This window comes from Camelus dromedarius, chromosome 15 (genome assembly GCF_036321535.1).
Source record: "Camelus dromedarius isolate mCamDro1 chromosome 15, mCamDro1.pat, whole genome shotgun sequence".
Classification (NCBI taxonomy): domain Eukaryota; kingdom Metazoa; phylum Chordata; class Mammalia; order Artiodactyla; family Camelidae; genus Camelus; species Camelus dromedarius.
Window position 1 is genome coordinate 45501492 of NC_087450.1, and position 14819 is coordinate 45516310.

At 51.2% G+C, this 14819-nt stretch overlaps 1 protein-coding gene across 2 annotated transcripts in view; it reads right to left on the bottom strand.

Annotated features, from left to right (window-relative positions):
- Window positions 1–3383: 3383 nt before the first annotated feature.
- MAPRE3 (microtubule associated protein RP/EB family member 3) overlaps window positions 3384–14819 on the bottom strand; it is a 48338-nt gene continuing 36902 nt past the window's right edge. The window contains exons 2-7 of one of the 2 annotated variants that reach the window (XM_031466733.2): window positions 7909–8036; window positions 7114–7259; window positions 6353–6509; window positions 4852–5006; window positions 4574–4726; window positions 3384–4317 (exon numbers count right to left, since the gene is read on the bottom strand). In XM_031466733.2, coding sequence (XP_031322593.1) covers window positions 4249–4317; window positions 4574–4726; window positions 4852–5006; window positions 6353–6509; window positions 7114–7259; window positions 7909–8029 — 801 coding nt within the window. In that variant the 5' untranslated portion in view covers window positions 8030–8036 and the 3' untranslated portion in view covers window positions 3384–4248. Of the gene's footprint in view, window positions 4318–4573; window positions 4727–4851; window positions 5007–6307; window positions 6510–7113; window positions 7260–7908; window positions 8037–14819 lie in introns of both variants that reach the window. The other variant, XM_031466734.2, reaches the window with a different exon arrangement.

Below are 14819 nucleotides of genomic sequence, written 5' to 3' on the forward strand. Positions count from 1 at the left end.
AGGGCAGGAAGCTAGGAGTGGAGAGTAGGAAGCTAGGAGTGGAGAGTTCTTCTGATAGGAGGCAGAGAAAAGTCTGGGGGCCTGGGACAGCCAGGGCTGGGTTTCCCCTTCCAGGCAAGGTGAAAGAAGGGCTCTGACTGCCACCACAAGAGACAGTCCCAAGTCCCAGCTGTGACAGGGAATGATCAAGAGCCCCAGACCTGAGGAACCACTCAAACAGGTTACTGCTTACACATTCACTTCTCTGGAGGGCCTTCCACCAAGCTTGTAGTATCATGTGAGTCCTCAAAACTTGAAGCATCCCAGCAGGAGAGGATGAGGGAAGGTGAACTGGAAGTGATTTATCACAATTAAGGAAATGTGCTATTTCATGTACACGCCTACATTTGAATATGAGATTCATACCTGCCATACTGGGGACAAGACAGGGAAGTCCTTATAGTAAGAAATAAGAGTCCAATTTCCCCAGGATGAATAGCTTAGAGAGTAATGAATTCCTTAGGAAGGAGATTAGAGAAGGCTTCCTGAAGGAGATGGCATCTGAGATGGGTCTTGAGGAATTTTCATTGGTTGGGGATCAGGACAAGTGGAGAGAACAAACCAGTTGTATGGATTTATTGGTTTAAGATAAGGCCTAGAGATGGGACCCAGCAGGGCAAGGCTGGGAGAGTGGAAGTAGTTCAATGTGACAGTGCTTAATGGACTTTGGAGGTGATGAGGTTGGAAAGGGATCTGAGCCCCATATGCCTTGCTTGCCAATTTCAAACTTTATCCTCTAGATCCTGGGAAGCCAGTAGGAAATTGGCATGATCCACTTTTGGAAAGGTAAATGGGGATATATGAAGGATGAGTTGGGGTGGGGAAAATATAGGAGGTGGGAGATAATAGCTCTTGCTTCTTCCTGCCTTCCCTCCAGCTCCTTCAGACCTGATCATAGCTGATTTTGCTTCAGGTAACTCTGAGATGGAGTGCTTTTGCCAAGGACCATACCTGAGCTGATCATTAATCAGTTCATTTTTTTCAGATCATTGGTTTAGTTCTACTCTGACAATATCCCCTTTGTTCTACCTCCTCTGTGTCACATGAATGGCTACAGAAAAGGCACTGTTTTTGGAAGAGAAACAGAACAGGCTTTCCATAGATGCAAAGGAGAGTATTCCATGGTGGAGATATATAGAAGGGTGGGGAGGAGCTTTATTTCTATCGTTCCTTAGAATGGTTTGGTAGCTCATCTGTTGGAACTTGGCATGTAGAGGCTAGAAGTCATTCACTTACTTATCCAGCAGCATTTCCTAAGCACTTTCTCTACTTAAGCACCTAGCACAGTGCTAGGTGGAGCTAGAAGACACACCTGACTTGCTTGAGAGGAACTCAAAGTCTGTGTGGGAGACAAATGTGTAAACAGAAAATTACAGTTCACTATCCCAAGTGTTCCAGAGGTTGGGGAGGAGGCAGCGGCTTTACATCCCTGAGCTCTGGGTGTTCAAAGAGCAGCCTAGCCATGGAAGTGGGCTTGGGAAGGTACTTAACAGGGTTTGAGGGAACAGTCAAAAGACTGGATCAAGGAGGATGGCTGGGTGTCTAGTGTGGGGGCAAGAAGAAGAGTGAGCATACTGAAGCAGTTTGACCCACTCTATTAGTTTCCTGTTGTTGCTGTAACAAATTGCCACAAACTTAGTGGTTTAAAACAACACACACTTATTATCTTCCAGTTCTGAAAGGCAGAAGTCTGTCAGGGTCTCACTGGGCTAAAATACCATATCTGCAGGGCAGTGGTCCTTCATGGAGGCTCTCAAGGAGAATATTTCCCTGTCTTTCCCAGCATCTAGAGGCTGACCGAATTCCTTCACTCATAGCTCCCTTCTGTCTTCAAAACCAGCAACAGCGGATCAAGTCCTCCTCACATTGCATCACTCTGACCTCCTGCCCCACCCCCACGCCCATTTTATGGACCCTTGCAATTAAGTTGGGCCCACCTGGATAATCCAGGATACTCTCCCTATTTTCAGGTCAATTGATAAGCAACTTAATTCCGTCTGCTCCTTTATTCCCCTTTGCCAGCTAACCTAACATAGCCACAGGTTCCAGGGATTGTGATGTGGACATCTCTGGGCGGAGGCGTTATGCTGCCCACCACACCCACTTTACCAGCAGGGGTGAGGTCTCAGCTGGAAGATGAACATTGGGCAACGCAGAACAACTACCTTATCCTTTTACTTTACCTGGAATAATGGAGGAAAAACCTTTTCAAATTAGGCACAGGAATTAAAAATCATAAAGGTAAACAAAAGCAGGCAAGGAACTTGGAGGAGAAAAATAGAAGAAGGCCAGAAGTCTCTGTATGTGGGGGTGAGAGTCAAACGGAGAAAGTGAAGTGAATGAGGAATGAACACACATGGTTTACTTATTTCAGGCTTATAACTGGAGTCATTGGAGAAATGGTGGCAGTCTGGAAGGAGGGTCATGGGGCAGGGCCACAGAAGAAACACAACTCCCATGGTATCTTGGTCACACTCAGGATGGCAAAGAAACATCTACCTGAAGCTAGAGGAACATTCTGGGGGTCACACCTCTATGGTATTAGGGGATGAGCCCTGAACGATGAATCAGGAGGACTGAATTCTAGTCCTGGTTTTTACCACCTCGAGTGAGCCATGTCACATGCAGGTCTCAGTCCCCTCATCAGTAAATGAGGAGCTGGTCTATATGGCAACCAAGGCTCTGTTTGAATGGGCCTGGTACCACATTGATTTCAGCACCCTCAGTCCCTGTTGGGCCTCCAGGACATTGGTTATGATGGTGCTTGGCCAGGGCGCCCACCAGGAACGCAGGCCTGTGTGAATGTGACAGAGTTCCCTGCTGCTGGTTCCCATTAGAGCCTGTTCTGTAGAAGGGACCCCTTGGACATTGCTGTCCTTCTGGCTTTGGTGCTTAGAGCTGCTTGCTCTTTGTAACCCACTCAGCTCTGTCACATGAGCCCTTGCCCCCATCTGGATCACTGTTGTGGAGTGTGTGAGCTTCGACAAGGGTGGGGGACAATATGCAGTCTTACCAGCCCAAAGGAGACTGAAACGCAGCACCTCTCAGTCAGGTCCCCCATTACCCCAGAGCTGCCCATCATCACGGCCATGGCCTTGAATTTCATTCCTCTTCAGGGACTGGGGGTCGGGGCCCCTGTGCCTTCTCTAAGAGGCCTGGCAGCAGTGTTGGGAGATGGGGACCAGGTCGGAGCTTGGCTCTGAGGTGAAGCCAGTGGTCGTTTCTGGGCCAGAGGGAGGACAGCAGTGGTGCTGAGCTCCACGGCCATCACATCTGAAGAGGCGGCTGCTCGGGAGGAAAGCACTGAGACCAGGTTGTGGCTCAGTTGAGGGAGACATGGCATGGACTTTTACCACACAAGTTTATTTAAATAAAAGTGAACACATATACAGGCTGGGTGGCCCGAGGGGCAGAGGTTGGGGAGGCGGGCAGAGAGGAGGCAGACGTACAGGAAGGTCCAGGCAGAGTCTGTGTGGTATGAACCAAGCTGCAGGGAGAGTGGCTGGGGGCCTCGGGGCAGTGCTGGGCTTCAGTGCTGGGGGCAGGGGCCAAGGGTGGGTGAGCCTGGTGCCAGGAGGTCGTTTTCATCCCTCGCACGCTCCCCTCCCTCTCCCTGACCACCAGGGCCTAAGGTACCCCCTCCTCAGTCCCCCATCCCTCTCCTGACATCATCGGCCTTCCCCTCAACTACTGGGAAGTCAAAAGACAAAATAAATAAGAATCGGTGAGTCCTGCCATGGCCCTGGCAATGGGGAAGGGAAGCCAAGCCAGGCATGCTGCCCTGGAGCCCGTGCTGTCAGCCCTGGGAAAAGAACAGGTAAAGTGCAAGGAAAATCCAGTAAGTAAAAATATACCAATGACTTTGTCAAATATACAGCTGCTGGCTGTCAGGGGAGCAGGCGGCTGGCTGGGGTGGGTGGCAGTGCCACCCTGGGAAGTGTTGGCTGACATAGCATAAAGACAACGGAAATAAATAGGGGTGGGGAGTGGGCAGGGGTCCCGCCCACTGGGCCTGTGCCACAGGAGGAGGGGCCTCTGCCTGCTCACCTGCCCCGTCCCCCTAAGCCCTGCTTGCCAGGCTCCCGAAAGCTGCGGCACTGACACAAAGCACCCGGCCGACTGGCTGTCAGGAAAGGATTATAATGTGGGGGTGGGAGCGGGGTGGGGAGGCACGGAAAGCCGTGCAGTCAGCCAGGGCTGGAGCTGCCCTCAGTACTCGTCCTGGTCTTCCTGTTGGTGTTCCTCAATCTCATCGTCCTCAGGGGGTGCGAATCCTTCCTGGAGGGTGGGAAGGGAGAGAAGTGGTGAGCCGGCCTGCAGGCTGAGGGTATGGACTCCTATAGGCAGCTTGGGGGCCAGGGTCTGAGTTCTAGTCCTGCTCCCCCTGCTCATGCTCTACGTGACCTCGGACTGGTGACTTCAGCTCGTTGCCCTCCTCAGCCCACGTTCTCCAAGGCTCCTTCCGGGCCCACCCCTTCAGGTCTTGGGGCTGGGCGGGATGGGGGAAGCCCCAGCAGGTGCTGGCAGATCTCACCTCGGTGGCATAGAGAATGCCAATGATGCCCGAGATGACAGGGCTGTTCTCACTTTCGTGTTCCTGGCAGATGAGCTCAATATCTCGAAGTTTGCTGAAGTAGAAGTCACGCTCCTTCTCCAGCCCGTCCACTGTCAGCTTCAAGTCCAATAGCTGCTCGGGGAGAAGGTGGCATTCAAACCAGAGCCCCCTCCCCCAGACTCCCTTCCCACCTGACGCCCCAGGGGCCTGGCTTTTGTGGCAGGGCTGTCTCAGCTGGCCTTGTTCACCCCACTCACCTGCTGGTTGAGTTCAAGAATCTGGGCATCAGTCTCATGGCCACCATTTCGGGCTGATGGAGGATTCTTCCGGAGGATGCAGGGTGGAGCCACGTTGCTCAGCCGGCCAGAGGTCTGCGTATTTTTGGGGCCTGTGGGGGACGTCCTCTGTGGAACTGCCCAGAGGAGAAAAGTCAGATGGGGCCACACGAGCCCATAGTTCACATGACATGAGACAGCCTGGTGTGACTGCTGGGCAGGCCCATGCGAAAAGCAGGCACTCTCGCCCTCCCCCTCTCCCGCTCAGGATGGGCATCTACATCTAGGCGCCAAGCCACGGCCACACGGGACACCACAGCAGCTGGGCAGCCCTCTGACAAGCCTGGGAGAGCAGGGACTAGGGAACTAAAGAAGTTGGAAGGTGTGGGGAGGGAGGAGAGCTGGCCTGATGGGGAGGTGAGGGAAACTGGGATGGCGAATTTGGGGAGTGGGGCTGGAGGGTTGAGGACCCTCTTAGACTGATAGCTGGGGCCTGAGGAAAAGCAGCCGGCACAGGGTCTCAAGTCTGGCTCTCACTGAATCCTTCCTCACAGAAGCCCCAGCCCACAGCCACCCTCCCTGTGGGTGACCTCAGAGTCTCAAGACTGGAGGAGACAACAGAAGCCTGGCCCTGCCCCTGTGGGCCCCCCGCCTCAGGACAGGCTCTGTACCCTCTGCTGGGCTGACTCCGGCCCCCAGCTCCTCCCCCGCACACCCAGCATGCTGTGGCCACTTGTTTTTTAGCTATGGCAGCTCCCAAGACAGAGCTTCTAATGCAAAGCAAGCAGGTGAGTGGGGGCAGGCCCAGGCAGGGCAGCAGCGCAAACAGAGGAGTCGCTCTGCTATGACGGGTTCAGATGCGGGCTGGGGCTGCTCCTCTCTCTTTATCTCGCCGACCCTCGTATCCCCCAAAGGCCCTGTTGCTTTTTCCCCCTCTCTTCCAGAACCCAGACAATGCCTGGTTTCTAGAGACTCAGCTCTCGAGGACTTTGGGCAGTGGGCTTTTGGAACGGTAGAAGATACGGTCAAGCTCGGTAAACTCCCATCCCAGGCGTCCAGTGGGCAGGCGGCAGGAAGAGTCTGTAGTGCTGGCACCGGGCCCTTGGCCTGGATGGACCAGGATGGAGGAACCATGCCTCATCATCCACGAGGCAAACAAGTTAGCTGGGGCCACAGAAGGAAGTGCCCTGGAGCCTCCCACCACCAGCTGCCACCTTGGCTGGTGCCGGTTGCTCTCCTGTAGCAATCTTTGGAGCCCTGTCCTCCCTACTGTGACTCCCCCAGGTCTAAGCGGGCAGCAGACGGCGTCATCTGAACTCCGTGATAACAGTCTCCTCTAGGCTGGCAGGGCCGGGCCGGTGGCCCTGGGGGCACTCCTGGCTGTAGAGCCCTGCCGGCCCGGCCCCCCATACTCCCTCCCCCAGCTCGGGCACGTTACCTGCTGTGCCAATGAGTTTCTTGGATTTGTTGAAGATCTGATCACCTGGGTTAGGAGGTGGTGCTACGTCCTGGCCCTGCCGCGCCAGCAGAGGGTTGTAATCCTTTCCATCATAGTTTGCGTCAAAGAATTTCTTAAACCACTGAATAAACTCAAAATTATCTTGGAATTTTCCTTTCACTAATTTCTCTACAGGAATGATCTGAAATAGACCACATAAGCAGAGAACTTTAACCTCCTGCTGCTGGAGGGCTGCCTTCCTCTGTGAGAGGGCCTCTGCTCTCAGGAAAGCCAGCCCCTGGGCTGCAGCATCCTCCACCTTCTCCACCTGGCCCCCCTCCCGTGGCACCAGAGCAGATGAGTAGGCTGCCAGGGCTGGCCCGGGGTCCAGAGACAGCCCTTTCCTCCAGGCACAGGAGGAAATGTGTGGGGAGACATCCCTTGGTGCTGCTGCCTGCATGGGGAGTGAGGGCTGCCGGAACCAGGGTCCTGGGCCATCGAGGCAGTAGAGTGAGCTGAGACTTTTCTCAGGCCCTACAGAGGAGGAACTTTATAGGAGTAGTATACCGAGCCTCAAGTGCTGGGGTGTAGGGTCCAGAGAGGAGGAAGGGACAGGAAGGTCATCAGGATGGGATGTCAAATGTTGTGGGGTTTGACCTGGGGGAACATTCCCTCTGGAGAGTCGGAGGGTGGAGAGGGGTGAGAGCTGGAATGACCCCAGCAGCCCTTCCTGCCCCAGCTGGCGGGCCGTCTTCTTCCCTGGGGTCACACAGCTTCTTGGGGCCCCTCAGAGCACAGGCACCTACTTTGTCAACACCCATCTTCTTGAAAGCTGCTTGCAGCACCTTGAAGTTGTGGATGTATTCGTGCTCTAGCTTGGCCTGGAACTTCACCTTCCTCAAGTGCACGCAGCCGGGGAAGAGCATGTCCATGAACTGGCAGTAGGCTGCCCCTGCGGGGAAGCCCGGGCTGCTCGCTTTCACTTCCCCAGGCCCATGGGTGCCTACGCCTCTGAACTCCCCAGTCTCCTCTTGTCTCTCCTTGTTCCCAGGCCCAGGGCCAGTCCTACTTGCAGGACAGACACGGCCAGAATTCCCAGGATGAGAGCGATTACTATGTATTGACACAGTTATGTACCAGCACTGTCTCAAACACTGCATGTATGTAATTTAATCCCAACTGCAACCCTGGCTAGATAGCTGATGTCATCTCTATTTATGGGTGGGAAAACTGAGGCCCAGAGAGGTGGAGTGACTTGCCTAGGGTTGCACTACAAGAAGAGCTGCAGTTGGGACCCCCAGCAGCTACACTGGACCTCAAGTGCTGATAACCTCTAGCTTCACCGCCTGCCCCCACTGCCCCACCCCTCCCGCAGCCCTTCACTGCGACTCTCCTGCTTTTCACTTCTGAATCTTTTCATTCTACGGAGACCCCTATTTATCTCCTTACTTCAACTGCAAACACTTTGACTAGTTGAGGGCTCTGCAGCTCTCCTCCTTAATGCTAATTACCAGCTACATTCTCTGCTGTGGGTGTTCTGCCTCCCGCCTTCCCTCTCTTGCCCTCCAGCAGGGCCCACTTCCCGCATCCCAGCCTCCTACCTGAGCAGAGCTGTTCTATCTTGGTATAGTTGAGGTGCAGAGAGTCATTGACCCATGCAAGCATATCATGGCGACTCAGATTCTCACTGGTCACAGACGTGGAGTACACATTGACGGCCATACCCCAGCTGCCAAGAAAGAAGAAAGGCAAGGTCAGCCCTTGTGCTGTTCTTTAGTTGCAAGGGGAGAAAGAGTTGTATGTTCCCTTGGAGAGTGAGAAGCATCTTTCCCCCAACCAGCAGTTTACCTCCTGGAGAAGGGGTACTTATTCACCCTTTACACGTTTGGTGAGTGTCTACTATATGCTAGGCATGTGATAAGAACTGGTGAGGTCAGATGTGTCTCTGCCTCCGCGGAGTTTAGGGACAAGCAAATCTGCTGTGGGGCAGGAAAAGCAGCAGGGGCTGAGTTCAGGGATGGCACCAAGAAGGGAGTGATCTCTCCTGCTTGACGGAGTCTGCGAAGGCTTCAGAGCAGCTGGAAAGGAGTAGGAATTCCCTGAACATACAAGGGGGTGGGGTGACATACAAGGGGGTGGGGTAAGGGGTCCTTGCAGGCCACAGGACGAGCAAGAACAAAGGCATGGCTCATTCTGGACTCTGGGCGTTCAGCGGGCCTGGGAGCGGGTGTTTGTGTGGGGTGTGGTGCAGTGACGTTGGAATGGACTGGCTTTGTTTACCATGAGGAGCCTGGACTTTCTGCTTAAAAAAGGGAAGCCATTAGAGGATTTTAATCAGACAGTACCTGAACAGAGTTTTCTCTGACTTCAGACCCCATATCCCTGCGGCCTTCTGGCCAACCCACAGGCACCTCAATTCCACTTATCCAGAGACTTCCCTTCACATGTGCTTCTGCTCCTGTGTTTGTTACTGCAGTGAATGTTCCCACCAGTCACCCAGTCGCCTGTGTTGGAAACCTGGAGGGGGTGTCTTCCCAGTCAGCCATTCATCAAGTCCAGCAGCTCTACCTTCCCAGCAGGCCCTGCTCTTCGCCACCTCTCCCGCCACCTCGGGGTTTCTGCATCCACTCTCTCTGGCCAGGGCTAGCAGAAGCCGCCTGGAAGGCCCTTCAGCCTCCAGTCTCTCCTTCCCCCAATCCATCCCTGACACTGCTGCGGTCAGAATCTATGTGAAAGCAGCCCTGGCCACACCGCTCCCCAGCTTAAAGCCCTTTCCATCAGCAGTCAAAAAACAAGACACCTATTGGCTGGATTTGCCTTCCAGACTTGAACTGTTTAGCACTCACAGTGTTGGAAACACTTCTGAATTAGTGCCCTATTTTAAAGTTGGGAAGTTTGACACAAACAATTTGGGACTTCTGCCTTCTTCTGGCAACCCTGGGCCTATGTTCCTGCACAGTAACCTACAGTTGGAGCTGAGCAGAGGCGCCCCCCTCTGGCCAGTAGGCATGAGCGCCTCCTTACCCTTCCCCCACTCCCCCAGAGATCAAGGGTCAGTTGCTGTTTATCACTGACTTGCACCGTTAAGAGAAGAGGGAACTATTTCTTGTAACTAGGTCTTACTCAGAAATGGAAAACCAGACCAAAAGGACTGTGTATGTCAAGAATTGTGAGAGTACATATTTCTAGAGTGAACAATATTTCTCTAGATTTCATATGCAAAGTGTCTCTGTGAAGGAAGAATACACCCAGCTCACTTCTCTGTCCCCTGTGGGCATCTGCCCTTATAATGTGACCCCCTCCCATCACTGATCAAACTCCTAAATTGGCCTTCCGTCTCCAGTCCTGTCTCCTACTTTGGTCCCCGAGTCTGGAGCCATGGGCAGCTCCCTACTCACCCTCTGCCTGGAACGCAGCCCCCGCTTGCAGAGTCCATGCATTCTCTGCTCCAGAGGTTCTCAAACTGTGGTCTCTGGAGCAGCACTGATGCTCTACAGGCATCAGCTTGTTAGAAATTCCAATTCTTGAGCCTCACCCCAGACCTACTGTGTCAGAAACTGCACTTGACCAAGAGGGTCTGCAGGCACAAATCCGAATAGCTGCTCAGAGGCTCAGCTGGCACCTGCTAGGCTGTGCTTCCCCCATGGCCCCAGCCCAAGTATATATAATGGAACCTCACCAAATGCACAGTTAACTGCAAACAGTTTTTGAAGAAAAATCGAGAAATCTTGTTTATTCCTTGTCTTCCTCCTTTTAAAAATAGACCTTGTCCTTTATTGTCCAGGGAAAGGGAGGCCAGACAGGGCCAAAAAGCCAAGAGAAACAAAAATTATTGTCTTGGGAGTTTCTAAGGACTCAGGAGCTGACAATTCTAGAGATTTCCAAGAGTAATTTTGACTGCACTTGAGTATCCTCTTACACAATGTTTCTGAGCCACTGCCCTGTAATCTGACCCTTGCGCTAACCACTGGACAGTTTAAATGCCTGCCTCCTTTGTCAACAAGCACCTCAAAGCCAGGAGTGGTGTTTCCAGGCTGGTGACAGGCAAGGTATTCAGCAAATTTGTTGAATGAGTGAGTGACACCTCCTTACTTTCTCTCCTCTTTCTGAATTGTCTTTTATCACCTTCTGGCCTGGACCTCCCCTCCCCTCCTCAGTTTTAGGACTCAGGTTGGGCACCATCTCCTCCATGAAATGTTCTCTGAACCCCTGTGCAGGGAGACACGGCCCTCCTCTGTGTTTCTATAGCACCCTGAGCAAACTCAACCACGGCGTTGATCACGTTCTCTTGAAATCACTTTTGTGTCTCTCTTCCACCTGACTGGGAGCTCCTCAATGGCCAAGCTGTTTCATTCACTTTTGGGTTTCAGACCAATTGTCAGTGAGCAACAATCACAGAGACTGGAGTTAGGAGGGTGCTTCCCAGTTTCCCGGGAACTCACCTAAGGTAACCTGAGCAGGCACGGCAGGAGTGGATGGACACCAAACTTGATTAAGGAGGCAGATGGGTAGGGTTAAGGAAATTGCATTGTATTTGGATGAGTAGTTAGGGACTCTGAGAAATAGAAAAGAACTGCCCCTGTCCTCAAGGAGTCTCTCCTGCTGTGGAGACCAACATACAGAACAGTATAACTGGATGCCCGAAAGTGTGGTGAAAACATTAAGTGCTATAGGAAGCCAGGAGGGAGAGGGCACGCGCAGGCAAGGAATGGATTTGGCCCCAGCATGAATGGTCAGACCCTGCCAGGCCTTCAGGGGCCTGCAAAGGCCTGCTGGGACCTGCGTGCAGAGGGGACAAGCTATTCTGGATACTGGCCTTCCACAGGCTTAGGGGCTCATTTCTCCAGGAAGCCTTGGGGGCTGTTCTGGCCCTAGGCCCCTGGGGCACAGAGCCTGGGCTGGTCAGGGGTGGTTCTGGGAGGTATAGGGTGGTCTTAGGTTGGTCCTGGGAGTTTCTGAGCCACTTTAGGGATTTTATTCCTGTTTACTGTGTATGAGTTTCAAGGGCTGATTATTGAAGAAAAGCAGAAGCACTGGTCATAATCCAAACTAGTCCTCCAGTCTTTGACTGAAATCATTTGAGCTTCAAGGGTGTTCCAGCCTGAGGGCAGCCTTCCTGGGGTTCCACAGCACTGGACAGGCTGAGGGTTCAGGCCTGCTCCATGCGCCCCACCATGGTTCTTCACAGGGAGAGTAAATCCGATTCTCCTGCAGAGACTTTCCAGAAGTGCACGTGTGTGTGTGTGTGTGTGTGTGTGTGTGTGCGCGCACGCGTGTGACTATTTCTATATATGTAACTACATTATTATATAGTGTATATACAATTATATATATACATTATATAAATATATACTAATATGTTTATATATAATATGGTACATATACATATACAGTATATATAAATATATATAACATACTATACATTATATACCAATATACTTATATATAATATACAATACAGCTAGGTCTCAATATCCATGGGGGTTTGGTTCCAGGCCCCTTGTGGATACCAAAATCTGCAGATGTTCAAGGCCCTTATGTAAAATGGTGTAGTATTTGCATATATAACTTATGCACATCCTCCAGTATACTTTAAATCATTTCTAGATTACTTATAATACCTAATACAATGTAAATGCTTTGTAAGTAGTTGCTGGTTCATGGCAAATTCAAGTTTTACTTTTTGGAACTTTCTGGAATTTTTTTTTCAAATGTTTTCCATCTGTGTTTGGTTGAATCCGTGAACGTGGAACCTGCAAATATGGAGGGCTGACTGTATAATATATGTAGTGTATTACATATATAGTTATACACACATATATTTTATATCTACATAATTTAAAAAACACTCCAGGTGATTCTGGTGCACAGCCAGGTATTAGAACCACAGTCGTCGTCTGATGCATGTCCTTGGCTGGGATTGCCTGGCCTGCATTGCAGTGGTACAGGCTGGGAATATTGGGATGTTTTGCCCCTCCCTGGGAGGACAGTGTTAGCCATCTTCCTCCATGGTACATAGGAAAAATCTCCAGCTTCCCTTCTAGAACACAACTAAAGACTTTGCTATCAGGCTCTAAGAGTCACTAAGAGCTACACAGGTCCTTAAAAAGGCCTATGTCTTCCCAGCTTGGCTAGAAATTCTCAGCTCTGTCCATGCCTAATGATGGGAGGGCATTTTCCACACCTTTGATCAGTCTGAATCTAGGGCCCCCAAAGTGGAACAATGCCTGTAAGAAGGAAGTTGGAAAAAATGGCTCCTTCCAGGGCCCAACCACCGATCATGCTTTTTACATCCTGTGTGGCTTTTGGGGAAGTGGGTGGGGGTCAGATGGAGTTGGGTGGGAGGGTGAGATGGGTGTGGGTGGGCAGCTGATACAAGGATCAGAGTCTTGTCTCCCCCTCAGAACCGGCTCTGGTTTCTTTCAGGTGATGCTACTCTCTGGCCCCCCTGGGGTTCATTTTGGCTCAGGAGGACTCATCCAAGGCACTCAGGGGTCTCTGCAAGGATTCTCACACTTTCCAGAGGGTCATGAAGAAACAAGCCTCCTAGTTCCCTTATCCCTCATGATGGGGAGGGCAGGATGCCCTTGTATTAATTTTTCTTTGGATTTGGCCCCATAAATACAACTAAATTATGGCCAGCAGGTGGCACCTAGGTCCTGAGCAAAGACTCCTTTAAAAGTTCCTCCCATTCCCAAATCCCCCTCTCCCTAGCTCAATTTTGAAAAAGGAGAGTCCTTAACTTTGATCTGGTATTCCAAAGAGGAAGCCGGGTTTGGTCAAAACATGATGGTGTCAGGGCAGGGGCTTGAGTGGAGTGCTTAGTCCTGATCTGGATGTGCTCTAAGAGCTGGACCAGCTGGAGTGGCCAAGGCACTGGGTCTGCTCTAAGATTCTGGACTCGACTCAACCAGCTTCCCAATTCCCAAAAGCCATAAGTGAAACTCATCAATGGGTCCAACTTCTGATGATCTTGTGTACTGGTGGTTGATTCAGGCCTAGACTCAAACCAGACCAGCTTCCAGGGGTGGAGGAATATAAAGCATCTGCCCAAGCATCTGGCCCTAAGTGGACCAGTTGCCTCCAATTACAGCAGAAACAATATCCGAGAAAACTCTTGAAGTTAACACATCTGTTACCAAGGGCTGCTTCACCTCCCCTGAGAGAATGGTAGGCAACCACCCAGAGTGGGCAGGCTCTGTTCCAAGGGCTACAACAGCAGGGTCTTCCAAACCCACCCCTGTGTTTCTGCCATGGCCTTTGGCACATGGTGACTGTCAGGAGAAACAGCCCCTGATTGGTGGTGGCATGTCACCCTCCAGGTCATCTGGAAACTCCAAATGAGGATCAGACTGAGGACGTGGCCTTGGGAAAAGCCTACTCTGCAGGGTCTTGACTCCTGCTATCAGGTCTGGAGTCAAAGGAAAGAAAAGCTGAGGAGGTTTAATCTGGTGATTTTGCTAAATCATTTCCTAAGCGAGGACCGTAAGGTTCACAGTGCATCCCTGGTAATGGGAAAGGCAGTTACAGCTCTCATCAGGAGAGGTGGAGCTGCTGGTCATTCTGTTGCCTGAGGCCTTGAATATGGTCATCAAGACCAAATCTCAACATCCCATGGCCTCAAAGAGTTTCTAGAGACCATCCGGCTCCTTCCCAGATACCTAGGACTGCCTTAGAGACAGGCATTTATATCCTAAATCATAAATAGGTCTGTATAACTCTGAAAGCTCACTCTCTAATATTTAATAACCTTATCACTGGCCTAAATCTAAAATCTAATTTTGTTTAAAAAAATTTTTAGTTGATAGAGGTACTGGGAACTGAACCCACAACCTTGTGCATGCTAAGCACATGCTCTACCACTGAGCTATACCTTCCCCCTAAGATATCCTGTTCTTTTTTGGTTTTTTTTTGGGGGGGGGTGGAGGGGTAATTAGGTTTATTTATTTTAATGGAGATACTGGGGATTGAACCCAGAACTTCATGCATGCCAATCACACACTCTACCACTGAGCTATACCCTCCCCTAATTTTGGCTTTTTGTTTTTAACTTTTCAGTGGAAATCTATCTTCCACAAATATATCTTGAAGATAATTCAGGGGCCCCCAGTCTTCTCTAATTCTTTGGTCCGTAGAAGAACCCCCTGCAGTTCCCAGGTCTCTACCCTCTGTCCTCCACAGCTATGAGGGACACCCAGGTCTTTCTGTCCTGCAGTGGGTGGTGGGTGTGCCTCCAGCAGGCTCCAAAAAGGTGCTGCTTTAAGAATACTAGATCTCCAGTCAGACAACTTAGGTTCAAATCCTGGCTATAACGTTTTCTAGCTGTTTGACTTTGGGCCTCAGTTTCCTCATCCATAAAATGGGGACAGTAACAGTCCCCACTTTATAGAGCTCGTTAGGAGGACTGAGTGAGTCATGTATACAAAGCGTTGAGCATGGCCTGGCATATGGTATGTATTCAGTAAGTGTTATCAGCGTTACTGGGGCAGAGAGTGAGAATCCAAGGCACCTG